This window comes from Mesoplodon mirus (assembly GCF_964341445.2).
Source record: "Mesoplodon mirus genome assembly, chromosome: 2".
Lineage (NCBI taxonomy): Eukaryota > Metazoa > Chordata > Mammalia > Artiodactyla > Ziphiidae > Mesoplodon > Mesoplodon mirus.
Genome location: NC_138977.1, coordinates 153,362,176 through 153,388,940, shown reverse-complemented (window position 1 = coordinate 153,388,940; position 26,765 = coordinate 153,362,176). Strand labels below are relative to the sequence as shown.

Below are 26,765 nucleotides of genomic sequence, written 5' to 3'. Positions count from 1 at the left end.
AAGGGGAAAGTGGGGGCAGGGTGAGGGATAAGTTAGGTAAACAATAAAGATTTACTGTATAGCACAGGGAACTATATTCAATATCTTGTAATAACCTATAATGGGAAAAAATCTGAAAAAAAAAAACTGAATCGCTTTGCTGTATACCTGAAACTAACACAAGATTGTAAATCAGCTCTTCTTCAATAAAAAATAAAGTCAGCTGCTACCTAGGGAATATGAAAAAAACAACAACAAACAAACAAAATACCCCAACATTATTATTTCTTATTTGTTTAGAACAGAAAAGGAAAATTTCCAGCTGCTGCATTTCTGAACCTCTTATAAAATTTTCTTTGAAGTCCTCTTCTCTATTTTGAGATGCCTAACATATTAAGCCTGTAAGTGTCAGACAGACTAATAACGACTGATGGTGATAGTAACTCTCACTTGTATACTTAAGGGACACAACTAGTGTTAGGAGACCTGGGGTCTACTTACTTATGTTAAACTGTGCTATTTTTGTGTGCTTGTCAAAGATCCACTATTTCTGTGTAATTACTACTCTGTGCCTCCCCTTCCTTCTATGGACTATAACGTAGACACAGTAATTCCAGGCTACCTTTGTTCCCAGTGGAAAGAAGGTAGAACTCCAAGGAATTGTATGTTAAAAACAAATTTATTCATTCGTAATTGAGATTTTTTTTATGAGTCTCTAAGTATTAACTACAATAAATATAAATCCTGTACAATATTCAAACATATTGTAATAAAAGTTATTTGCCTTAAAGTAATGAGCATTTTATCCTTTTAAATTCTTTAGATTTAATTTTAACTCTATCACCACTTTTATGTAAAACTTTATTGTCTAAAGAACGATTTCAGTGTGGGAAGAGTGGTAGGGGACAAAACACAGACCATATTAGAATGGGCTAACATATAAGCTACAAATCTGGAATTGAACATAGCTTTGTGTTTTTCCTGTCTGAGTCGGGATGGTGGTCTCAGGCTTGATCTGAGACACACTAGGTGTTTCCATTTAATATGGGGAGGTGGGGGCAAAGGACATGTCATGAGATCTTCAAAATGAAATTTAGATACACATAAGAATTTTTCTCAGAACAGATATGCAGGATGATAGATGGAGTAAAGAAGGTGAGGATCTTCCAGTAATGGCTCTGAGCCTCTCAGGAGTAGCATTCCAATGCCATATCAAGATTACTGTCCCCAAGCAGGCCACCAACCCAGAGAAGGGTAGTTTTCCTTGTGTGAGAGGAAGCTGGTGGGGTTCCAGAAAGAGATCCCCAAGACCTCTCATGGTTCTTTTGATATCGCAGCTGAGATGCAACAGTCACGCAACTCTGGCAGTTATGAATTATTTTTCCTCTGGGGAAAACTACTTAATAACCCATTTAATTTGTCATGAGCCAGTTACACCAAGAGGGTGGCACTTCCAGGCCTGTCAAAAGCTAGAGTGACCTAGAAATACAAACAAAAGATAGGGACTGTGGATGCAATGTTGGCCAACCAATCTTTCTTGGCCAAAGGTCCTGTTAGCATTATGGAAAGAATTTTGGCCAAGTGTAAGCAGTGGGACTTCTGACTCATGAACGTTTCGGCCATGTCACATATCTTAGCTTCCTCTGGCTCATGTTCTTTACCAGTCTCTCTAACCTTTGGTTCAGCTATTTTCCATCAAGAGCCAGCCTGGAGGCAGGACCTGGTGATCACATACCTAAGTGTTCCTCCTGAACTATGCCTTCTGCCCATGTGCTATTAAGTGTAGCCCTGTGTGCAGCTCTGGAGAAGTTCATGAGCATTTAGCAGCCCCAGGGCATGCATGGCCACCAAGAGATGGAGAGCCCACTATGTGTGTGGTTTGTTACAGACGGCTGTGCCCCTCTCTTCTGAGAGTTAGCTGGAGCTCTGCTGAGTCAGAGTTTCAAAAACAATGACAAGCTCAACTGAGCAAGGACCTAGACTCAGAGCAGATGTTTCCAAGTTCTAACAAAACAAAATCTCAGCAGGTTTTAATATAATTCAAACAGTAGTCACTCAAAGATTTTGGCACACAAAGCAGGTTTGTGGCTCTCTTCCCCTTACTTATTCTAGTAGACTGTAGCCCTGGAATTCACTGAAATGAGCTCATTGTTCTCTGCTGAAACAGAAAGCCCTTCTTGCTATTAAGAGTCTAGTGAAGGGGGAATGTTAGTGTTTAACAGGCACAGAGTTTTCCATTGGGGAAGATAGAAGTGCTGGAGATGGATGGTGGTGATGGTTGCACAACATTGCAAACATCCTTAATGTTGCAGCCTTGTACACTTAGAAATGGCAAAGTTTATGTATGTTTTGCCACAATAAAAAACTACTTCAGTGAAAACTGTAGGCATGCAGGTTTGGGGGGGGGTGAAATAGAGTTTCCATATTGAACATTGAAGAACTGTTCTTTTTTCTCACAAGACCTTTTCTTTCTGGTACACATAGGGAGTCCAGAATCTTAGAGAATTTAAAAGAAGAATTGGGACCTAAAAATAAGAAAAATTCTAAGTAATCCAAATGCATAAAGCTTTCTTGATTAAACAATAGTGACAAAGTTTTCTAAGAGTGAAAAACAGGGAAGGAATTTAACTTCTCAAATGAACAAAAAACCATCCAAGCACACATGTTCACTAAATTAGGTGAACTGATTCTTGGATCTGTTTTGATTCAGCAGTTTACCTTGGGAAGACTGCTATCAAGTAAGCTCCAGGGTATTTAAAAGAGAATAAGTCATATTTTAGAAATGAAAAAGGGTACTCAGACCGTGAAAATATCGGATCTGAAATTACATGAAGAATTGGTGTCACACACTAGCCTCATTATTTTTGAGCTATGTCAAGTTTGGGATTTAATTTTTTTTCAGCTCTTCAGCCCACTGTCAACACTTCAATCTCACGTTTGAAGTGTGAAGGAATGGATTGTTTGATATCCAACCTATGAACTATTGTGGTGAATGAGGCTTCTCCAGGGAAGGCAATGATCAAGCCAGGGGCACAGGGGACTAGAGTACAGCTCCTTTGGGCTCAAGAGGGAACAGAATTGTGTCCAATTACAAGGTCTACATGGGGGCAGGAGGGAGTGGCATGTTCGGGCCTAGATTAGTTAAGACACGTGATTCACTAACATCCTCAGGACCAACAACACTCCAACAAGACAGAGGATTATAGCACAAGTACCTCTGAGTGATGCACTAACAGTTCTCATCCATGAATCCTAACTTGTCCACCACCTTAAGACGTTGGTGTCCATCTGGCGTGGAAGCTGGGAGGACAGACAGCACCGGGCTACTTACATCTTTGAAGGAAAATGACCGCTATGAATGGGTTGGGTGGCTCTTCAATATATTATTCCTTCAAAAGGTAGAAGGGACTATTTTATTCTCAAGTCCCTCAAACACAACTGGGTAAAACTCAGAACACAGACAAGCAGTCCTGGCAGGGAAAGGCACTTCTAGAAGCAAAGACTGAAGTAGCTCCTTTGCAATTTGAGGCTTAAAGGCCAGAAGCATAGAGGCACCTTTTCTGATTTAAAAAAAAAAAAAGTACTTGTTGAGGGTAGGGAGGTGGAAATTGTAAAGGTGTTCAGGGGTGGTATGTAAGGGGAGTCAAGTTTCATGCATCTACTGTATTCATGTATCTGTAGTCAATTCTTCATCAAAAACACAGGGGAGATTCATAAGGATACTTATTATACAGAATAAAGTATAGGGGTCAAGGGGATATGATATCTCTCAGTTTGAATAATTCTCTAACTTTAATAATGTATGAATTTATTTTAAAAGAAACGTCACAAAAACCCAAGAGAAAAAAAACATGCTCACATTCTCAGACCAACACCAGTTTCAGGAAAAGTGATCTGATTCAGAGACTCTATGACTCTAAAAGAAGAAAGAATCACTATGAGAAATGTAGCTGGCAAGACAATCTTTTCTTTTATTCATACATGAAGACACAAAATTAAAATATCCTCATAGAATTTTGAAATTCCTAAAAAACACATCTGTAGACTTTTAAGCATTGTCTGTAGCTCCAAGTCTGAAAAACACTTCTCTGGCCTAAGACATTGCAGCTAGTGGTCCTAATTCAAATACTAAAAATGGTTGCCTGGGGGCCTGGTTCATTAAATTCATATTATAAATTTCTTTTTTTGATAAAGTAGCAATTCCATTTCAATGTTTTAAATGCCTGGCCCATGGTAGGTGCTTAATATAAATTTATTAAAGGACCCACACACCTATGGTCAACTAATCTTTGAAAAAGGAGGCAAGAATATACAATGGGAAGGGGTGTGGGGAAGTTGGACGGCCACATGTATATCAATGAAGTTAGAACACACCCTCTCACCATACACAAAAATAAACTCAAAATGGCTTAAAGATGTAAATATAAGACACAACACCATAAAACTTAGGCAAAACATTCTCTGACATAAATCTTACCAATGTTTTCTTAGGTCAGTCTCCCAGGGCAATAGAAATAAAAGCAAAAATAAACAAGTGGGACCTAATCAAACTTACAAGCTTTTGCACAGCAAAGGAAACCATAAACAGAACGAAAAGACAACCTACAGACTGGGAGAAAATATTTGCAAACGATGTGACCAACAGGGCTTAATCTCCAAAATATAAAAACAGCTCATACAACTCAACAACAAAAAGACAACCCAATTGAAAAATGGGCAGAAGATGTAAACAGACATTTCTCCAAAGAAGACATACAGATGACCAACAGGCACATGAAAAGGTGCTCAACACCACTAATTATTAGAGAAATGAAAATCGAAACTGCAATGAGGTACCACATCATACCAGTCAGAATGGCCATAATTAAAGTCTATAAATAACAAATGCTGGAGAGTATGTGGACAAAAGGGAACCCTCCTATACTGTTGGTGGGAATGTAAATTGGTACAGCCATATTGGAGAACAGTATGGAAGTTCCTTAAAAAACGAAAAATAGAGCTACCATACGATCCAGCAATCCCACTCTTGGGCATATATTTGGACAAAACTATAATTCAAAAAGATACATACATGCCTATGTTCATAGCAGCACTATTCACAATAGCCAAGACATGGAAACAACCTAAATGTCCATCAACAGATGAACAGATAAAGAAGATGTGGTACATATATACAATGGAATACTACTCAGCCATAAAAAAGAACAAAATAATTGCCATTTCCAGCAACATGGATGGGACTAGAGATTATCATACTAAGTGAAGAAAGTCAGAAAGAGAAAGACAAATACCATATGATATCACTTATATGTAGAATCTAAAATATAACACAAATGAACTTATATACAAAACAGAAACAGACTCACAGACATAGAGAACAGACTTGTGGTTGCCAAGGGGAAGGGGTGGGCGGGGGAAGGTTGGAGTGCGAGCTTGGGGTTAGCAGATGCAAACTATTATATATAGAATGGATAAAAAACGAGGTCCTATTGTATAGCATAGGGAACTATATTCAAAATCCTGTGATAAACCATAATGGAAAAGAATATATAAAAAAAGAATGTTTAGGTATGTATAACTAAATCACTTTGCTGTATAGCAGAAATTAACACAACATTTTAAATCAACTATACTTCAATAAAAAATAAATTTAAAAATTTATTAAAGGAATAAATGAATGAATCCATACTAATGCATTTCACTCTAAGACTGTTTTCATAGGCTCTGTGTGTGAGCGCTTAAGTTTTTTCCCCGCTGCTCTTCCGTTGTCTTTGACCTGGGAAGACAGTGGTCAAACCAACAGTTCAAACCAATTGTCAGCACTCTGTAGGCATCAGGTTACAGCCTGCGGCGGAGAGTGGCTATAGGTGGCGTATGCACACATGGGAGACACGTCATATCCACTGTGAACAGACACAGACACAAACTAGGGGCACCTTTCAGAAAGACTTGATAGCTAATACTGTAGGTGATATAGTGAAATTACGACCTCTAACCCCCTTTTTAGGAGAAACAGGAGACGGGACACAATCTATAAATAAAAATTTTGAACGAAATAACCCAATTCTTAATTCCAGATAAAACATTAAGAAACCCAGAGGATGGATAGGCGTCCCCTAAGGATATGTACCAGTTTGTGACATGCTGGCCAGCGCTGCTCATGGATGAACTCAGAGCTTATTATCACGGGTGGATCCCTTTCTCTGGCAGCAGAGATATTTTCCTGGGGAACTGTGTCTGTGTCAAACACTTGCTACTTAATTTTCCACTGTTTCTGCTAACTTGTGCCACACTTATATTAAGACTATTAAAGAGTTAAAGGAAAAACCTTAGGAATCTGCATATATAGATATTGGATTAACTTCTAGCCCCAGTATTTTAGATTAATTTCTAGAAGATGAACTACATTCCCCTAAGGCCTATTTCTTTGATGATTAAAATTAAACAACACCAGAAACTAACCCTTAATATTTCGTTAATGAGAACATGAGGATACCCAAACAAAAAGCTCAATTTCCTAGTCTGCGTCCAAACTCCAGAGCTGAAATTACACTTCGATGTGGGACTGGGAAATAGCTGTGTGGCTAATTTTTCCCAATATTCTAATATTAGCGCAGCTGTTAATGGCCTCAGAGAAGGGGCTGGGTAGATGTTATAAGCCTCTGGATGTGTGTTTTCAGTAAGGCTTGGATACGTGCATGTTCTATGTAAACTATTCTGCTCTTCATATTCAATGTACAATTATTTAAAAGGAGGGAAGGAGGGGAGAGAAAAAAAAAAACAGTGGAAGTTAGTCAAGAATGCAAATTCATTCATTGTAACTTTCCTGCAACCAGTGAAACAGGACCTTCAAATTATTTCTTTGTTCATTTTTCCATGAATATTGTGGGTGTGTAGCTACAAAGGGGTGGGGGTTTGGGGGAGGAAATGTAAGGAGAGAAGACACTCACCTAGTTCGGGTGCTTTGCTTAGCACAAATGCATAAGCCCAGAATTTGCTGACAGGTCCATTGTAAAAACCCTGGTCACAAACTGAATGCTTCAGGCCTTTGGTCATCAAAATGTACACCATATAAGCACCAGTTCGAAGAGCACCGAATATACTTCATAATGAAAAGAGAAAAGAAACAACATTCAGGAAAATAATTTCACATCTGATATTAACCATTCTTAGAAGACTGCCATTGGCAGGAAATAGGTAGAGAGGCATCACAGTCATTTGCATTTACCCAGAAGCATTTAAAAATGTTTTGTAAACAAGAGTAGGAAAACTCGTCAGTGCTTTCTTCTGAAGGCCATGCCACTTATACTGCACCAGTGTTCCAAAAAGAGGTCATGGAAAAGGGGAATAGATCCAGGGCAGGATCTCAAGAACTCTGATAACCTTTGTGTTTCAGCTTGAGAACTATCCCTTGGGATGAGATGGGGTTGGCTGAAAACTCCTGGAATTATCTCAGTTCTGTCCTTTGTCCAATCATTCTCCAAATCGCCTGGCTCTGTTCCCTGAATCTCTCTCTAATCCGTCTTTCTCACAGAAGCCAGAGGAAGAAGGCTTAGCGATTGTTGAAAAAGTGAGGTTGTTGAAAAGAAAACTGACATATGGACTTGTTATCAAGGAACTGCTAAGGAAACAGGAGAGCTCTGGAGTGTGTTGAGCTCAATGATGTAACATGAAGTATGAAAGGACTTGGCAACTGGGACAGGCAACCTCCATCACATAGTGAACCCCGTACGCATGTGTCCCAGAGTTCACAAGCCACATGCATGACTGAAAGGAGAGCTGGCTGACCATGGGGGGAGATGTGTTTACCCATCCTATTTCTGGCAGCATTCCCTTTTTAGGTTCTAAAAGTCAGTTAGCATAGAAAACAAATTTATGGTTACCAAAGGGGAAAAGGGGGTGGGGGAGGGATAAATTAGGAGTTTGGGATTAGCAGATACACACACACTACTGTATATAAAATAAACACCAAGCTCCTACTGTATAGCACAGGGAACTATATTCAGTATCTTATAATAAACCATATTGGAAAAGACTATGAAAAAGAATAATATCTGTGTGTGTATAACTGAATCACTTTGCTGTACCCCAGAAACTAACATAACATTGTAACTCAACTATGCTCCAATTAAAAAAGGAAAATTAAATTAAAAACAGGAGATAAACTAGTGAACAGCGACTGAAATGAACAGCAGCCTCATCCAATAGGGAAACAGGAGTTTTATTTCTTTTCAGAGGCATTATCATTTATTTAAAATGTCTTAAGTGCTGCTCCTGACTAAGTCATTCCACTAGGCTATCCCGTCCACAAACGTGCATCCATCCACCAGCGCGAACTAAAGGTCAACTCTGCACAGAACCAAGGTAATGAAGTTGAATTCCTGGCAACTGCCTATTAAGTGGGGATTTTGTGAGTAGCTTCTCTAATGATATACGGCCTACATTAAACAGAGTTACTCTTTCCAACATATAAAACAATCCTGCATAGGATTGTTGGTACGATTTTACATTTGTAGATCCCGTTTAACCCTTCAGTGTCTCCCCACTGCACTTAGAATGTAACCCCCAGCTCCTTAGTGGGACCTGCAAGGCTCTGAATGGCCTCTCCTTCCCCCCTTTTCACCTTCCTTCCTGCCATTCTCTTCCCACTCACTGTGAGCCAGTCATTCCAGCACTTCCTGATCCTTTCAGTTTTCTGCCTTTTCCTCTTCTTAGGGAGCTTTTTCCCCCCACGTTCACTTGAAGGCTGTTCCTTCTCACTTTCTTATCTCAGAGAAATGTCCCCTCCTGCTGGAGTGACCTAAGCCTTTACAGTCAATAAGCTGCCCTGATTTGGGAATGGGGAGTTGGATTTCATTGGTAACATCAGGTAATGCAGATTTTGCCGTCTTACCTGAATTGATTTTTCATGGTTTGCCTTTACCTCACCAGATGATGGCTAAATTTTCATATGAAAAGTTGCCACCATCACCAAATTAAGGTTATTAGCCAACTGGGGACTGACTTGCTGCTATGGAAGGTATTATGGAAGTATGGATATGGCATGTCCACTGAGCATACAGAGCAGACACTGTTGGCTGCCTATTCAAGGGCCAAGCCCCTTTCTCCTTCTCCGTGTTAAAAGAAGCCTGATTTTGTCCAGGTTCTCCCAACTCATGATTCCCCTAAGGAAGGTGACCTTATCTTCAATTTAGGAGTAGATTCTAATTACCTAAGCAAGTTTTAGTAATCCCACTTCCCTTACCAGTGATTTGTTAAGATGGGCACTGACCCAATTCTAGCCAATGTGATGTGAGGAGAGGGCTGCTGGGGGCCTTTTAGGGAAAGGTTTCCTTACTTATTACCACGTATTGCTTGGAAGTGCAGCAGCCATCTCGCAACCAGGAGGGAGCTACCTTGAGGACAAAGCTAAGTCAGAGAGGATGGCAAAGTATTCCTTCAAGATGTGACTGAGCTGCTGAGTTAACCCATCTTTCAGTGACCCCATCACAAGCGTTCTTGTTTTGGGGATAAAACTTCCTTACTGTATAAGCTATTTGGAGTTTTGCTTTTTATTATTTACACCCCAAAGCATCCCAGCAGACACAACACACCAGAGACTTCAGGAGACTTTTGAATACTAGTTAACATTTGGTAGCTATCAAATCTTGGCCAACCCAATACATCTAGTCATAGACACTGCTGGTGAACTACTTACTGTATCAGTTGTCTGCCTTTCATAGACCAGTGGGAGATATGTCAGTGACTTTTGTACAAGCCAAAAGCAAAGAAACACACAAATGACACACTTTCAATATGTATCGGTCGCTGCTCCTTAGCCCCAGACCTATGACTTTTCTGAACCATCAGTACATCGTAGGGATCATGTCTCTCCCCACGGAGTCAAGCCCACCACACCCAGGAAGCTGAGCCCATCCTCTACTATATTTTGCTGCTAGACTGTGTGCTTCACACATGATCAGAGCAGATCCAAGGAAAGTAACTTTGGAATAATTACTACCTTTTTATCTTCCTGAGTCTCAAAACTCATTGTAGTTTAACTATACCTAATTTCTTAAGTATCGGCACAGCTATTAATCCTTTTATTTGTTAAATATTTACTGGCAGTGTTCTAGACACTGAGGTGACAAGAATCGATACACTGACTCTGGCTGCTGCTGTTGCTGCTGGAAGACTTCCGAGGAGGTGGTGTTGGAGTTAGGCAAAAATACGTCTCCAAACTTTGAGGGTTAGGGCACGAGGAGGTCATTTCAGAGCACTGCAGAATTGAAAGTCTAGGTATCATGGTGACCCACAACATTGCTGGCAACAAGAGCATAGCACATATTATTGTCCCATATCTGGACATAAGCCTCACTCCCTAAGCTCTGAACAATAAGGCTGACTCAAAACAGAGGACAGTGCATTTTTCAGGGAAACCCTCAGTGCCAGACATTGGGCCTATGTGTCTGAGGGCAAAGGCGCTTTGTTGTGATGTGACAATGCTACTGCTGGGGAGCCATCGGGGAGCTGCTTGGCCAGTGGGATGATTGTTATTTGTGGGAAGCCAGTAGCTCTGCCTCTGGCACATCTCAGCCACTGTACGCTTTGGAACCATACAGCTTTTTTTTTTTTTTTTTTTTTGCGGTACGTGGGCCTCTCACTGTTGTGGCCTCTCCCGTTGAGGAGCACAGGCTCCGGACGCGCAGGCTCAGCGGCCATGGCTCACGGGCCCAGCCGCTCCGCGGCATGTGGGATCTTCCCGGACCGGGGCATGAACCCATGTCTCCTGCATTGGCAGGTGGACTCTCAACCACTGTGCCACCAGGGAAGCCCCCATACAGCTTTTTGTTATAACTGGGCACAGGGTCCTTAGACTGTGATGCTTAAAGGGAGCAAACATTTTTTCCTCCCTAATTTACATCATCTTGATGTGATGCAAGAGACAAATATACAGCTTATGTTCTGCTCTGCCCCGTCCTTACCCATACTTCTGGCAGATGTTACTAATCGATCCGGACATACTCTCTGGCCATGCCTGGACATTGCATCAACATTCCCAACCACTATAAGCCACTGACAATAGATTAGAGCTGCAAATATCAATCACAGTGCTCTCATTTACTAGTTTAATGACTGGAAAATTACTTAACCTCTCTAAGTCTTTATTCATCTGAAATAATAATCATACCTAACTTGTAAATTAGTTCTATGAATTTTGTAGTACCATATAAGTAAGGTATTTAGTTAGCATAGAGCCTCTAATATATAGGTGCTGAATAAAACAGTTTTTATTGTACTATTATGATTTTATTACTATTTATTGTTGTTATTATTGCTGCTTTACTTGGTCTGTCCTTCAATGTTGAAAATCAATTTTAACTCTCATCTCACTTTATCAGGTAAGAGCAATTAAGTCTAATTATCTCTAATCGAAAGTCAAGGAAACTGATATACTGAGAATTTGATCTGCACTAATGATTGTTCCTGTTATTATGTGTTTTATTGTTAAGTGTTTATTAAGTGTTTTATTTCATGAGCAAACTTTTCACAAAATAAACGATAGCAAGTTCGCAGTAGAATGTGAAATGAGCATTTCCCATAGAACATGTTGAGGGAGAGATTGTTGATATAGAAAAGCATCTGGTTCATATGAAATTTATCTTTCAATCAGATGATAAAGGTTATTCTAAATCTAGGGCCTCAAAGAGGCCAAGAGTCTGGGCCATTGTGTTTAATGAGGGCAGATGACTACTTACTGCATCACACCCCTTTTCTAGCTGTTAAGGTCACAAGAGCATCTTTTTTTTTTTTTTTTAAGAAATACATCATTTTTCCTACCAAAATCTAGTTTTGATTATAACAGTTAATGAAAGAGCTCAGTGGACGGTGCAGTGGCTGTTTCTGCCCCCTTCAGCTATGTTAGGCACAATGCAGCTAGGAGATCTGGAGGAGATCACAGCCTGATTAACTGAGGCGATTCTTCTCTATCAGATGTTCTGGATTTCTGGTCCAGAAGAAGCCTGTTTTGTCATCATTAATCATTTGCCACGATGTACTCAAGGAAGTGCCAAGAATGCCCATTGGACTGTTACTGTGATACTCTGGGGGTGGGGATAGGAACCTTCTATTCTGTACCATACGCATTTCTGCATTGTTTGACTACTTTAAACAAGCAGATATTAGACTGACAAGTTAAAAAATATATTTTTAAATAGGTGCCTAATTACAATTTATACATTGAATAAATAATCACAATGGTACTAGCTTGTAACTTTTTAGTATGAGGTTGAGATACAACACTAATCCCTGATCAACCCATGGATGACACCCTGGCACTGGGACTGGTGAAGAAAGACTGACTTATTTATTGAATCCACACCTATGTCATCAACATCCGCCAAGTGTCAGATATTATAGTACTCAATGGGTCAGCGAGAGTCTCTACAGCTCATTGTAGGAGACAGTAAACATGTAAATAAACATATGTGTATTGTATAAACAAATTTCAAATTCTGACAGAAGAATTCATGGTGTAAGTACTGGGGCCCTTTCTAAAAAAGCTTGAGAGATATGGCTAATCTTCTTTCAAACCCATACTCTGACCATGAGGTCTGACTATGTATTTACTTGAGAAAAAGTTGAATAACTCTGTATCCTAGCCTTCCAATTTTAGTGCCATCTGGAAGTCAAAGTGGAATACCTCAGTAATGACTATAAGAATTCCAGAATTCTGCCCTGTGAAGAAAGAGCCTTGGGTATAAATCATCAATAATACATTAAATTATTTCTGCATGAACACTAATAGTTGATAAAACCACTTTAGCATTGCTCCCTTCTTGGCCCTCAACTTAAATGTAAGGTATTTTGGACTCAAAACAAGGTTTCTCAAGGACTTTTTATTATGAAGTGCCAACCACGCTGACCCCCTTCCCCCCTGCCCACTCCCTGCTAACTCAATAACCAAAGGTACAATTACTTCCAGGATTGAGCAACAAAAACGTTTCATTACACTTGTATCCTATAATCAGAAAAAGAAAAAAGAAAAAACTTGTGAAATTTTGTCAGTTGTCAAAACATGGGAACGGCTGATCTAACAGTAGCAACTCTTTATAAACATGGGAGAGGCCACTGATTTTCCTGATAACAAACTTTAACTGTCATTAGACTCTTTTAGACTCTGACAACTGTCCTAGACTCTGATAGTTTCCAGAATTGGAAGAATACTCAATGATCCCAGAATAGGTTAAAGCAACTTAACAACAACCAAAAAATTACCATGCTCGTGACAGGGAATGATGGCGTCTCCATATCAGTATCATGTCTCTAACGACAACCCACCTTTCCACACTTGATAAGAGGTATCCTTAATAGAGAATGTCTATTTTAGTTTGGTCTAGTCTGGTCTTTGCTAAAAACATATTTTTCAATAATAATATAACAAGCCATCAAAGTGTGAAGTGTTTTTTTTGTCCAATAAATCAGCAGTTAAATGGGGATATACATGGTAATTTTAAAAAATTTACTTTCTCTACTCTTTCTCCACTAACAATTCAGAGTGTACATTTTCACTTTTTACAGAGTGATCATTTCTAGGTGTGACTCATCTATCTTGATTGGCATATTTAATTGCATACCTCCATTAGAAAGTTTGAAGTTCCTTGTGGATCAAGAAACATGAGGCTAAAATTGCATTATATATATATATATATATATATACACATATATATATATACACACACACACACATACATACATGCACACACACACACACACACACACACCCAAAATTAAACATACACACATCTTTTGAAATCTTGCCATTTGGGACAAAGTGGGTGGACCTTGAGGGTTTTAAGTTAAGTGAAATAAGCCAGAATGAGAAAGACAAACACCATATGGTTTCACTCATATGTAGAATATAAAAAACTAATAAACTAACAACAAAGATAAATGAATAAAGCAAACCAAACAAAAATATGTAGGTGTAGAAGAGAGAGTAGTGGTTACCAGAGGGGGAGGGTGAATTGGGTAAAGGGCATCAACTCTAGGGTGATAGATACTAAAACTTTGGTGGTGAGCACACTGTAGGGTATATGGAAATAAAAAGATAATATTGTACACATGAAACATATAGTGTTATGAACCAATGTTATCTCAATTTTTAAAAATTAATTAAAAAAGCAAAAAAGATAGTTAGGACATAATGTAAATATCCTAATATAATTGACATGAGAATTATTAAATACATTACAATGAACACAATACAGCAATAAAATATACCAGGTACAGTTGCCTTAGGTGCTGACATAGAAGAGCTCCAGGGTAAATGATGATTAAGTGAAAAATATAAGGAGCAGAACATTCTATAGTATGATCCAATTTGTGTACATTTTAAAAAGACTATGCATATACAAACTGTTAGTTATAAAAATATTTATGAAGGAAAACCATTCAAGCTGTTAACAATCATTCCTATTAGAATTTTGTTTTACAATATCCATGAATTGCTTTTTTTCAGGAGCTATTAGAAACCCAATTTTAAATTCTCATTTCTAATATTTATAATCTGATATCAAATAACCCTTGGGTTTTTGTTAATAAAAAAAAGGATACCTTAAAAGCAGTATGGAGGTTCCTTAAAAAATTAAAAACGTAGAACCTACCCTATGGTCTAGCAATTCCACTCGTGGGTATATATCCAGAAAAAAACGAAGACTCTAATTTGAAAAGACACATGAACACCAGTGTTCACAGTGGTGCTATTTACAACAGCCAAGACATGGAAGCAACCTAAGTGTCCATCAACAGACAACTGGCTTAAGAAGATGTGGTACACATAGATACACACACACACACACACACACACACACACACACACACACACACACACTGGTGTATTACTTAGCCATAAAAAAAAATGCAATATTGCCATTTGCAGCAACGTGAATGGACCTAGAGAATATTATGCTTAGTGAAACAAGTCAGAGAAAGACAAACGGTATATAATATCATTTCTATGTGGAATCTAAAAAATAATACAAACGACTCTGTATACAAAACAGAAACAGTCCCACAGACATAGAAAACAAACTTATGGTTACCAAAGGGAAGTGGGAGGTGGGGAGTGATAAATTAGGAGTATAGGTTTAACAGATACAAACTACTATACACTAAAATAGACAAGCAACAGCGTTTACTGTATAGCTTAGGGAATTATATCCAATATCTTGTAATAACCTATAATGGAATATAATCTGCAAACAAACAAAAACAACCCAAAACTGAATCACTATGCTGTACACCTGAAACTAACACAATGTTGTATATCAACTATATCTCAGCAAAAAAAAAAAAAAAAAAAAAGATACCTTAAAGGTCTGAATGTTACTTAGACAATAACTCCTTTGCTTCTCAGAGATCAGATATATTAGATGGAGATTTTAATCTACAGGGGAATCAGACAGCCAACAACAACCATGAAAAGGAACAGGAATAAATAATTGAAACTGAGATACATGGCAAATCCTGAGTAGAAAAGCTGAACCTAGTTTAGAACAGGAATGGGAGGATAGAGAAAGCTTCTGGAGAAATATCATTTAAACCCTGAAATATGGAGTAGCTTCCACTGCATTTCTTGTAATGGTTATCTACTGTTACACAGAATCACATGGGATGATATTCATGAACTTCTAGACTAAGTAAATGCTACATGTTGCGTGTGGAGTCTATCAGAGCTAAAGACTTCATGAAAGAAGCTATCTTAGTCGATACTTTGGTTCCCTGACAGAAAGAAGGCGGGCATGTACTCTAAGACTGTTCTCCATACCCACCACGAATCCCCTTGATAAGTCAGAAAACTTCAGTCTGAAACAGATATTCTTTTTAAAAGTTTGGTAGGATGGTTTTGTATTGATGCACTTTCTGATGTATCTGTCTATTACCTTAACTTGTAAACCTAAGCGTTGGGGAAAAAAAAAAAGAAGAAGCCTTAAGGATCTGAGTTGTTGCTTAGAGAATACTGCAGGGTACAGTCCTTGCATCTGGAGTGTGCAACTTGGATATAACACACTTATTCCAGGTATCTGACAAGACAAAGAAATATTGGGTCAAGTTTGAAAAACTAACTTGATATAGACCAGCCTGGCAGAGTGGAGAGTAAGGAAGAGTGGCAAGATTAAAAATAATAACAAGAATAAAGACAACTGGGGCCATAATGGATCTCAATTAGAATTCCCCCAAAGAAATATACCTGGCTCTAGAACTATAACAGTTTAGTTTAAATTTAGAATTTTGATTGATTGCACACTGTTTCATAAAATAGTCAGGATTTACTTTTATGTTACTTGAGCCACTGTTATTATGTTCTAATCTGAGATACAGGAATTTCACTTCCTTGGCAAGACTAGTAGCCTCCGCCCCATCAGGGCTAGAGTGGAAGGTGGCCACTGCTATTTTGCCCCAACTCTCAGACCACATGATGCCAGCTTCATTTGTGGCTGACAAGTACTTAACTAGTTGGTGGCATGGTATTTCACATTTAAAGAACTTCATTGAGCTCCTACATTATGAAATTTGATTTTCACAACAACTTCATGGGGGCACCATTCTCCTGGTTATATAGACAAAGGGAGAAATAGGCATGGGGAAGGCAGGGGACTGGCCCAAGGTTACACAGTTACTAAGTAAAAGAATCTTCTAACTACAGCTCCAGTGCTTTGCCCTTTACCCAGCACTGACCCTGAACTCCCCAGTAGGCTTTCATTTAGGATAGTGGTTCTCAACCTGATTGGACATGACAATCACCAAGATGCATGCTAAAACTATTCTAATGCCTAGAACCCATCTCATACCAATTCACTCAGCATCTTAGATGTGGAAGTTCCTATGAGTCCTGGCTCTGGGTTAGGGACACCCTGGAGACTTCATCCTCCAGGCTGCCTTCCACTGCCCACTCCATGAACCTCTGGATGAAGCTGCCCAGGTAACTGATGAAGAAATTTGCCTATCTCTGTATCACTGCTGTCCTAGATGAGAACCCTTCTCTCTGAATTCAACCACTGATGGAATGCCATCTAATTCATTCTTGGGAAAGTGGAGACTTGCCCGTGACTAAGGCTTATTGGCTTTCACCTACATATGGAAAGAACAGTGTGCTGGTTTCTGGACTTTTACAAATGGGAACAAAGAGATAAAGTCTTACCTTAGTGACCCCTATTAAGTATGGCAGAAAATTAAAGTAAGAGACTTGTATGAACTAAAAAGAACCTGAAAATAAATGTGGGCATAACAGAGATTAACGTTGAAGCCCAAAACTCACCAGAACCACAAAAGTGGTTAAACGTCTTGTTTCTATAGAAAACTTTGCTCCTTTGAGAAAAACTCTTAATCTCTTTTGGAATATTCCCAAATTACTAGGACAGTGATAACTCCAGTGCCAAGACTAACAGCATTGACCCATTAACTCCATTGCACAGTCTTAACTAGGTTTCACAACTGCAAGAGGAAGCCAAACATTTTTTTTTTCCTGAGGGATGATTAATAAAAATTTCATTGGGAGAATACTTGAGTTGATGATGTATAACATTATCTGTATAAACAGTCTCTTCCCCAACCCAACCTAATGCAAAAACTGAAACAAAAAAGAAGGAAAGAAGGGAGGGAAGGAGGAGAAAAAGTCACCATGACCCTCAGTTTTCCACATCCTTAAAATTGGGGACTAGGAATGTCCCTTAGGATTTGAGCCCTAAACTTCTGTCAGATCATATTATAACTATAAAAGAAAGGGAGGAAACATAAGTCATAAGTTTCTCACTCTTTATGTGCCCAATTCCTTTCTTTGGGCTGTTAATCTAAAAATCCATTAGATAAATTTTTAATCTTTTAAAGCAGCTCATTGACTTATTTTTTCTGAAATTTTCATCATCATTCACCATAATTGAATGACTATAATCACAAGACATACCAAAGAAAGTAAATTTAAACAATATTCATTTCATAAATATTTATTAAGTACAAATGCCTACCAGGTGATAGGTCCTGTGCCATACCTTACTCCTATTGAAAAGAGTTTAAGAGATCACTCAAACACCACCACTGAAAAGAGATAGTAGGAAAGGAAAAGATATTCCTTCCTAAAACATATCTTGTGTTAATATATTTTTTTAAGATAGGGATATACAGATCTCCAGGGAAATTTCTGGGAGATTTGCCAAAGGATCACATGGCCTGAAACATATGGTGAGCTCTTTGGCAACTTTATAATGTGATAACGGGAGACCCAGCCTCCCCATCTTTGGGTCTTTTGCATCAGAAATACAGTAGTTCTCACACAGATCAATTCACCACCACCGTCGTGAAACTAGAGGGGTGGACAGACAGACAGATAGATATTGATTGGAGCCCTTCAATGAGAGCTACTGACTTACTAGAGAGAGCCTAAGTCTTAGCAGCTAACTGGTGATCTCAGAATATTGAGCCTGCAGGTTAAAAAGTGGCAGTTGTGAAAATTCATTGTAGTGCTATTCCTAGGAATCGCTGGAAATGTATCTTCCAGGTGAAACTCAACCTCTTCAACTGTAAGGTGTTTATAGATGGAGACCAGATGCGTCACTCTTCAAAAGTGACACACTGGCAGTGGTTGGCAGTGACTAATACTGCAGAGCTCAACGACTCCTCCGAAAGAGACCCCAGCCACAAACCCTAAACAGCACTTACAATCTCTGAACTCATGGCCAATTCTGAATCCCTTTCTTAAAAATGTCAACATGCTGGCATGGCTACTCTGACCTTTTTGAATAGCAGACTAATGTCTGCTGTGGGATCCTCTCACTTCCATTTCACGAACTTCCCATGGCTCCATGGAAGTCCGAGAGTTTTCCCTCTCCTGCACCTCAAAGCCCAAAGTATAGCCTCCCACAGTCCTGTACAATGAGGCCACAGGAACTCGTGGTCCCAATTTCATCACAAAATAATTTTGAAAACAGAAATCATAGCATAGACAAGCACATTGTGATACATTTGGGTATACCAGGTCTAATGGAAGAAGAAAAATCCACTCTGCTCCTTAACTCCTCTTCTATAGACCCTTGGCTTGCTTACTGTCTGTTTCCATTTTTCCTATTAATCCAGATTTTTGAGTAAAGACAAATCTGTTATCTACTAGCAGCAAAAAGTGGAGATGACCAAAATGACTACTTTAAATTATTATGCCTATGAAAAGTTTTATATGAAAAATTTCATCTGTCTTCACCCAATTAAACAAGACATGCACATCCCTAAATAAGACTATTCATGTAGGAAGGTAATGTTAATCACCAGTAAAATATAATATCCATTGAGATAATTTATATGAAAATATTTCTGATGACTAAGGCATCCTCTAGAAGTTTAAGGTGTTATCAGAGAGGCACCCTGGTGTTAGGCAAAGAAAATCTGGCAACCAGATTCCTCCAAGTACTGAGTGCTTTAGGGCACGTCCCATAAATCTTCTCACTTCCTTTGTAAAATGAAAATGGCATTGTCTAATATTCTGCCTACATCACAAGGTGTCATGAGGATCACATAAGCTCATGGATGTTAAAATTATTCACTAGTCAACAGTAAAACATTATCATTGATAACACCAGTCTTTCATCAACAAATCTTTTCCTGACTACATCATTTTTTCTTCCAATTTTATTGAGATATAATTTGCCTACAGAACTGCATAAGTTTAAAGGGTACAACATAATGGTTTGATGTATCTACACCATGAGATGATGACCACAATCAAGTTTAGTGAACAGCCATCATCTCATATAGACACAAGATTAAAGAAATACAAAAAAACTGGGCTTCTCTGGTGGCGCAGTGGTTGACAGTCCGCCTGCCGATGCAGGGGACACGGGTTCGTGCCCCGGTCCGGGAAGATCCCACATGCCGCAGAGCGGCTAGGCCCGTGTGCCATGGCCGCTGAGCCTGCACGTCTGGAGCCTATGCTACGCAACGGGAGAGGCCACAACAGTGAGAGGCCTGCGTACCGCAAAAAAAAAAAAAAAAAAAAAAAGAAATACAAAAAAACTTTTTCCCCTTGTGATGAGCACTCTTAGGGTTTCCTCTCTTAATCACTTTCATATATAACATGCAGCAACGTTCATTATATTGATCACATGGTAAATTACATCCTTAGCACTTATTTATCTTATAACTGGAATTTTGTACATTTTGACCACCTTCATCTAACTTCCCCTCCCACACCCCACCTCTGGTGACCAAAAATCGAATCACTTTTTCTATGAGTTTGTTTGTTTTTTAAGTATAATTGATCTACAACGTTGTGTTAGTTCCTGATACATGACATAGTGATTCAATATTTCTATATATTTCAAAATGATCAACCCAACAAGTCTAGTTACCATCTGTCACCATACAAAGATACTACATAATTATTGCCCGTATTCCCTACACTCATGTTTCATCCCTGTGACTCATTTATTTTGCACCTTGGAAGTTTGTACCTCTTAATCTCCCTCAACTACTTCTTTTCTCCCTCCATACATCATTTTCATCTATAATCTCTCTAATTTCTGTTGAAGCAAACACACATAGTAACTGTGTTCTGTGAATCTGTAAGAGCTAGGAACATGCTTACACTCTCCTACTGCTCAGTTTATTTTGGTGCATTTCTTTCTTCCTCAAACACAAAAAATTTTAAGGTCAATCTGTTAGAGCTGAATGACAATATTCTGGTTAACTTTTAAGAAAAGACATCTATGTATATATTTGTCTCTTAGTTAAGAAATCATACCTGACTACTAACACATTAACAATTGAAAACAACAACAGTGTTAACCACAAAAATAGAGAGCATTAAAGCTTTGATCCCTTGTGTTAATACTGGAAAAAATCTCAAGCCCATTCAAGCACTTGGTTGGGACCGCAAGTGCATGGAGATATCTCCAGCTCATAAGTTTCATACCACATGGAAGCACACTTTACACCTGGACTGGTTTGGCATTCCATCAGTCCTATTCCTCTTTCTTTCCACAGAGGAATTTTTTTTTCAACCCTCAAGGCAGGAAAAGTTTTAACAACCATTAAGTGTGCTTTCACAAACTATCTTAAAAGTGTTTGGTACCTAAGGCTAGAAGTGGTTTGGGCCTGTGAGTTACCCTGGGCCCTATGAATAGGAACTCAATGGATATTTGTGTGCTATGGTAGTTATGATTATGAGTAGGATTGGGTAATAAAAACAAAGGTTTCCAGGGACTTCCCTGGTGGTCCAGTGGTAAAGAATCTGCCTTCCAATGCAGGGGACGTGGGTTTGATTCCTGGTCAGGGAACTAAGATCCCACCTGCTGAGGGGCAACTCAGCCCACGCCCGCCACAACTACTGAGCCTGCGCTCCTCAACTAGAGAGCACACGCGCCCCCAACTACAGAGCCCACGCACCCTGGAGCCCATGCGCCACAACTAGAGAGAAACCCACGCGCCCCAAAGAAAGATCCCGCATGCCGCAACGACGATCCCACGTGCCACAGCTAAGATCTGATGTAGCCAAGAATAAAAAAAATAAATAAATTTTAAAACAAAACAAAAACAAAAAAACCCAAAGGTTTCCAAAAGTCAGGGGACTTTGCTTTCTCTTGTCTCACAGATCACCGCGCTATTGAACTTTCCGAATGGCCTCCTCATGCACAGTTGAACTCTCCAGACCTCTGTAAATTTCCTCAGGGGAGAAGGTCTTCTCACTTCCTTATCAAACGTGAGCCTGAGGAACAAGGGGAATTTCCTCCACCTCTGCCCCTGACTTCCCAGCCATCCCAGCAAAGAAGATGGGACCCTGAGGTTTTAGGGCTTTTCTCTCCTCTGGAGGAGAAGCCAGTTTCCATCTGATGTTTGAGAAGGGAAAAGAAAAAATAGAGCCTAGAACACAAATGGGAGGCATTTGGTTTGTGTGTGGCATTTCTGACCTCCCTTTCTGGCCTTCTCCCTTGTCCTGACTCCTTTCCTTTCCCATAACCCACAGCCCATCAAAACTTTGAGTTTCAAAGTACAGATTCTTCTGCTGCTCCACCTCTACTGGAAATTCCCATAATTTCTCAATTAGATGTTAAAGACAAATGAGATTGAAGGAGGGAATGACTGATACTCCCTTACTCTTCCTGGGGTGTTAGGTGACTTTTCAACTAATACCAGTGCAGATAGAGTCCAGGTCCCTAAAGAATTCCAGACAGGGAAGGGATAGGAGTTTTTAATCATTCATGCATTCAACCAATTACTTCTTGAGTGCTTGATATGTTTCAGGCGCTATTTTGAGTGAAGGAGAGTCCTGAAATTTTAGGGCCTAGAGAAGTTTAGAAAGGTTTAGGAAGTTTAGAAAGACATTAGGTACTGAGCATACAACAGTAAACTCAATAGATAGGTCTCGAATTTCTTGGAGCTTACATTTTAAAGTGGGGAGAAAGGTAGTATATCAGGAAAATTTGTTATTCTGGGAGAAATGCCACTTAAAATGTTACCTAACCAAAATGTTACCTAAATCAAAAGAGTGCCAAATCCATCTCCCAGTCCAAACTCCTGTACCTTGGGCAATCACTTCAAGAACACAAATTAGATGGATTTTCCAGTTAGTGATTTAAAATATTGGAACCAGGGCTTCCCCGGTGGCACAGTGGTTGAGAGTCCGCCTGCCGATGCAGGGGATATGGGTTCGTGCCCTGGTCTGGGAAGATCCCACATGCCGCAGAGCGGCTGGGCCTGTGAGCCATGGCCACTGAGCCTGCGCATCCAGAGCCTGTGCTCCGCAACGGGAGAGGCCACAACAGTGAGAGAGGCCCGCATACCGCAAAAAAAAAAAAAAAAAAAAAAAAATTAAAAAATTTAAAAATAAATAAATAAATAAATAAAATATTGGAACCAAAGACAAATCAAAAAGTCCAAACGTAGGTGACATATGCGTTTTTGATAAAAATACTAAAATGACTTCCTGAAACAAATCAAAGTTTCCAACAATGAAGAGATGATAGAATGAAACCCAACTTCATCAAAATTATTACAGGCATAGAGGTGTTGCATGGAAGTATTACAGTACAGAAATGGTAATCTCTAACAAGCAGAGTATAAAACTGAGCTCCAGTATCACATGGTCACAGTCAGTATCAACACCAAACCAATATCAGGCAAGTTGAAGAAATTGCCTGATAATGACTCAGCACTTGAAGCTATGAATTGAATCCCTTTATCAGTAGAGAAGAAGAATTAGTGATGAGTGGCTGAAGGAAAGAGAGATAAACATTAGTACCAATGTCTTGGGACAAGAATGCTACAAAGCATGAGAGGATGAGGGTGAAATCAGAGCTATTCTCTAAAACGTACTGTATATAACTATATATGATAGGCTGTATCAAGTTTTCATTATAGAATCATAATGAACTTGACCGTTATCCACAAACCCCTTAGCAACTCCATAGACATTTCAAATTAAGGAACCCCTTGGTATTGTTACATGTAAATATCATAACTCGTAAACCTTACTTGAATACTGAGACAAGAATCTGGCACCCAACGTGAGCAAAATCAGAGCACAGATATCCCTTTAGAAAATTTTAATTTTATCCGATTGTTTCTACCTGAGGTTATTCATTTTAAAAAATGATTTTATCCTAGCTACAGCTACCTTTTTATTCCTCACAGTGTGAATGTTCCTATGATCCGCTGACAAACATACAACAGCAGTAGGAAAAAAAAGATGTTCTCGGAGATTTAATCCACCCAGGCAGCTGATTTAGTTCAAAAGAAGAAACGACTAAGTTACCCATCAGAATTGCTAAAGCTAAGGGAAACGGACAATATCAATGGTTGGTGAGAATGGGGAGCAACTGGAATTTTCACATGCTGTTGGTGAGAACTTAAATTGGTATAAAATCTTTGGAAAACTGTTTGGCAGAATTTCCTAAAGCCAAACCCTCTGACTGAGCAATTCCTCTTTTAGGTAAAAACCCAACAGAAATTCCAACATAGTGCACACTAAAAGACAGGTATACAAAAGTTCACAGCAGCATTTTTTATAATATCTCCATAGTAAAACAACCCAAATGTCTACCTATGATAGAGTAAAATAACATGAATAAATGAAGTACTATACAGTACTGCTACATGTAAAACATGTATGCTTCCTACAAGTATAATGAAAGAAAGATTCCAGATACACAAGGGTGTATATATTGTGTGATTCTGTTCATATGAAGTTCAAATAGAGTCAAATTAATCTGATGATAGAAGTCAGCATAGTAGTTACTTCTGGGGAGATAATACTTGGGAAGGGGCGCAGAGAGATGCTTCCAAGGTGCTGGTAATGTTTTATCTCTTGATCTGGATGGGTTTTACACAAGTGAGTTCACTTTGTTAGAAAAAAATCATTGAGTTCTACATTTACTATGTGTGCATTTTTCTGTATATATGATATACCCAAAATAAAAAGGCTTACCAAAAAAATCCAAAAACCTTATTCTATGCCTACTACATACTAAATTCTTTTTAGGTACAAGTTCTTTTTAGGTTCAAGGGATTAAAAAAAGAGAAAAAGACAAGGAACCTAGTGTCAGAGCCTATATTCTAGTGTCTGTGTGGGGCAGATAACAATACATAAAAAAGAGCTTAAAGATTTCAGATAGTGGCAAGTGCCATAATGATAATAAAATTGGGTGAGGTGATAATGATTAAGGATGGGGGACAGCAAGATCATCTGCTGAGGTTAGAGGAGGCCTCTCAGAGGAGGTGACATGTGAGCTAATGAGAAGGAGCCAGTCTGGCCAAGACCTGGAGAAGAACAAGGCAGGTAGAGGGACGGACAATGGCAAAGCAGGAGTGAGCTGCATGTGCTTGTGCTGTGAGGCCGGCAGCGACAGGGGCTACAGGGGAACGTGGTTCAACAGGTGAGCAGGGACTAGCACTTGTACGGCCTTTGAGGATTTTTATGTGGTTACAGTGATAGTAATATTAAGAATTAATAATCAAAACCATAAAATTTATTTTATTCTAACTGTACTGCATAAGCATAGGTGGATTTTAAGCAGGGGAGTGACATGATGTGCTTTATGTTTTTAATGATAACTCAGACTGCTGTGTGAAGAATGGACTATAATACAATCAGAAATGCTACAATAATCAATATAACATTAATAGTTAATATAATTAAGACTAATGTATAATTATTACCAATATTAAAAGATAATGATCTATCACTATATAAGAAATCCACCAGGGAGAACATTTAAACGGATATTATATATCTCATTTCCACATGAAAGATGATGCTGGCTGGTATGTGGTCACAGCAGACATGAACAGAAAGAAGTAGACAAATCTGTATACCTGACAGGACATCCTGAAACACCATGTGTGGTGCCAGATAACAAAGAAGAAGACTAAGATTTTTGGCCTGATGAACAAGGGTGGATAATAATGCCAGGTACTGAGATAGAGAGGAATCGGCTTAATTATTAATTTATTTGCATGTTAATTAATTAATGAAGTCGTATTGGGGAGTGGGTAGAGAGGAAATCCAGAGTTCTGTTTAGATATATTAGATATGAGAGGCGTATAATATGCACATCCAAGTGAAGATGAAATAGCTTTCAGATGAAGGAAAGTTTGTAGTTTAGGGAAGAGATCAGGGCTGGACACTTCATTGGAGAGTCATCTGATATTTAAGCATGTGCTGAATGAGATGAGATCACTTAGGGAGAGAACTGAAATAGAGGGGAAAAGGGAGCACCTAACTGAGCCCTTGGACGCTTCAACTTTCGGAGGTCAGAGCAGAGGTGTGTAACTGAGCACTGTGGCAGAGGTAGTGTGAGGAGACTGCTCTGAGGTCCGTTAGAGATGCCACCTGAGCAGAGAGCTGCCCTGAGCAGATGAGGGTGAGGGCAAAGGTTACTCCCTGTATTCAGCTTCGGGAATAGGAGGTAATCAGGCCACTTTGATTGCAGAGTTTGATGAGCTTTATTAAAAAAAACAAAAACAGAAATAAAAAAACCCATAGTTTAATTATAGCATATATACTTTAGGAAATAGAGGGGAAAAGACTAGTCATGACCCTATCAACATAACACAATGATCATAATTTTTATTACCTTCCATTCTTGCTCATTTTCTATTCATGGTTGAGCTTGTAGTACCTAAGTAGAGCAGCCTACCTAGGTACATTTCTTACTTATCATCAGCCATTTTCCCAGGTTGCTACCTAGTCTTCCTGAACCCCCTAGTTAATATCTGCATCACTATTCCACCAGATGCTTGCACTCCCTCCTTTTCACATTTCTCTCTACATTGCTTCTGATTACCTTTAAGTGTCAATAGTGCTGCCCTAAACATCATTATACATGAAGTCTCTCCTTGTTTTGCGTTATTTCCTTGGGATAAATTCCCAGTGGCGGAATTACTGAGTTAAAGGACCAGCTATGAACATTTTCCATAAAACTGGTTCAGACAATGTTGATTCTGAGGGAGGATGGGACAGTCAAGAGAGAAAACGCAAACCTATAATGAAAGAGGAACTCGAGATTTGGCAAGTCATATGTGTGTGTTGAGTGGAGGGAGGTGGGGTGGAGAAGGCAGAATCATGGAGACATTTCCCTTGTAGGAAGTCATAGCAGAGGTCTGAGACACGGCTGTGGGGCTGGCTTTGCCTCCCCTGGCTCTGCCAAGATGGCTTTAGGTCGACCAGAGAGCCGATTCATCAGGAAGCTGATTGAGATATAATGCCCTGAGTGAAAGGTTACCAGAGCACTGCTGTTATCTCAGGTGCAAGCACCCAGAGACTG

At 39.2% G+C, this 26,765-nt stretch overlaps 1 protein-coding gene across 1 annotated transcript in view; it reads right to left on the bottom strand.

Annotated features, from left to right (window-relative positions):
* ELOVL6 (ELOVL fatty acid elongase 6) overlaps nt 1–26,765 on the bottom strand; it is a 141,482-nt gene that overhangs the window by 11,440 nt on the left and 103,277 nt on the right. The window contains exon 4 of the mRNA XM_082639109.1: nt 6,930–7,081. Within this exon, the coding sequence (XP_082495235.1) occupies nt 6,930–7,081 (152 nt within the window). The remainder of the gene's footprint in view (nt 1–6,929; nt 7,082–26,765) is intronic.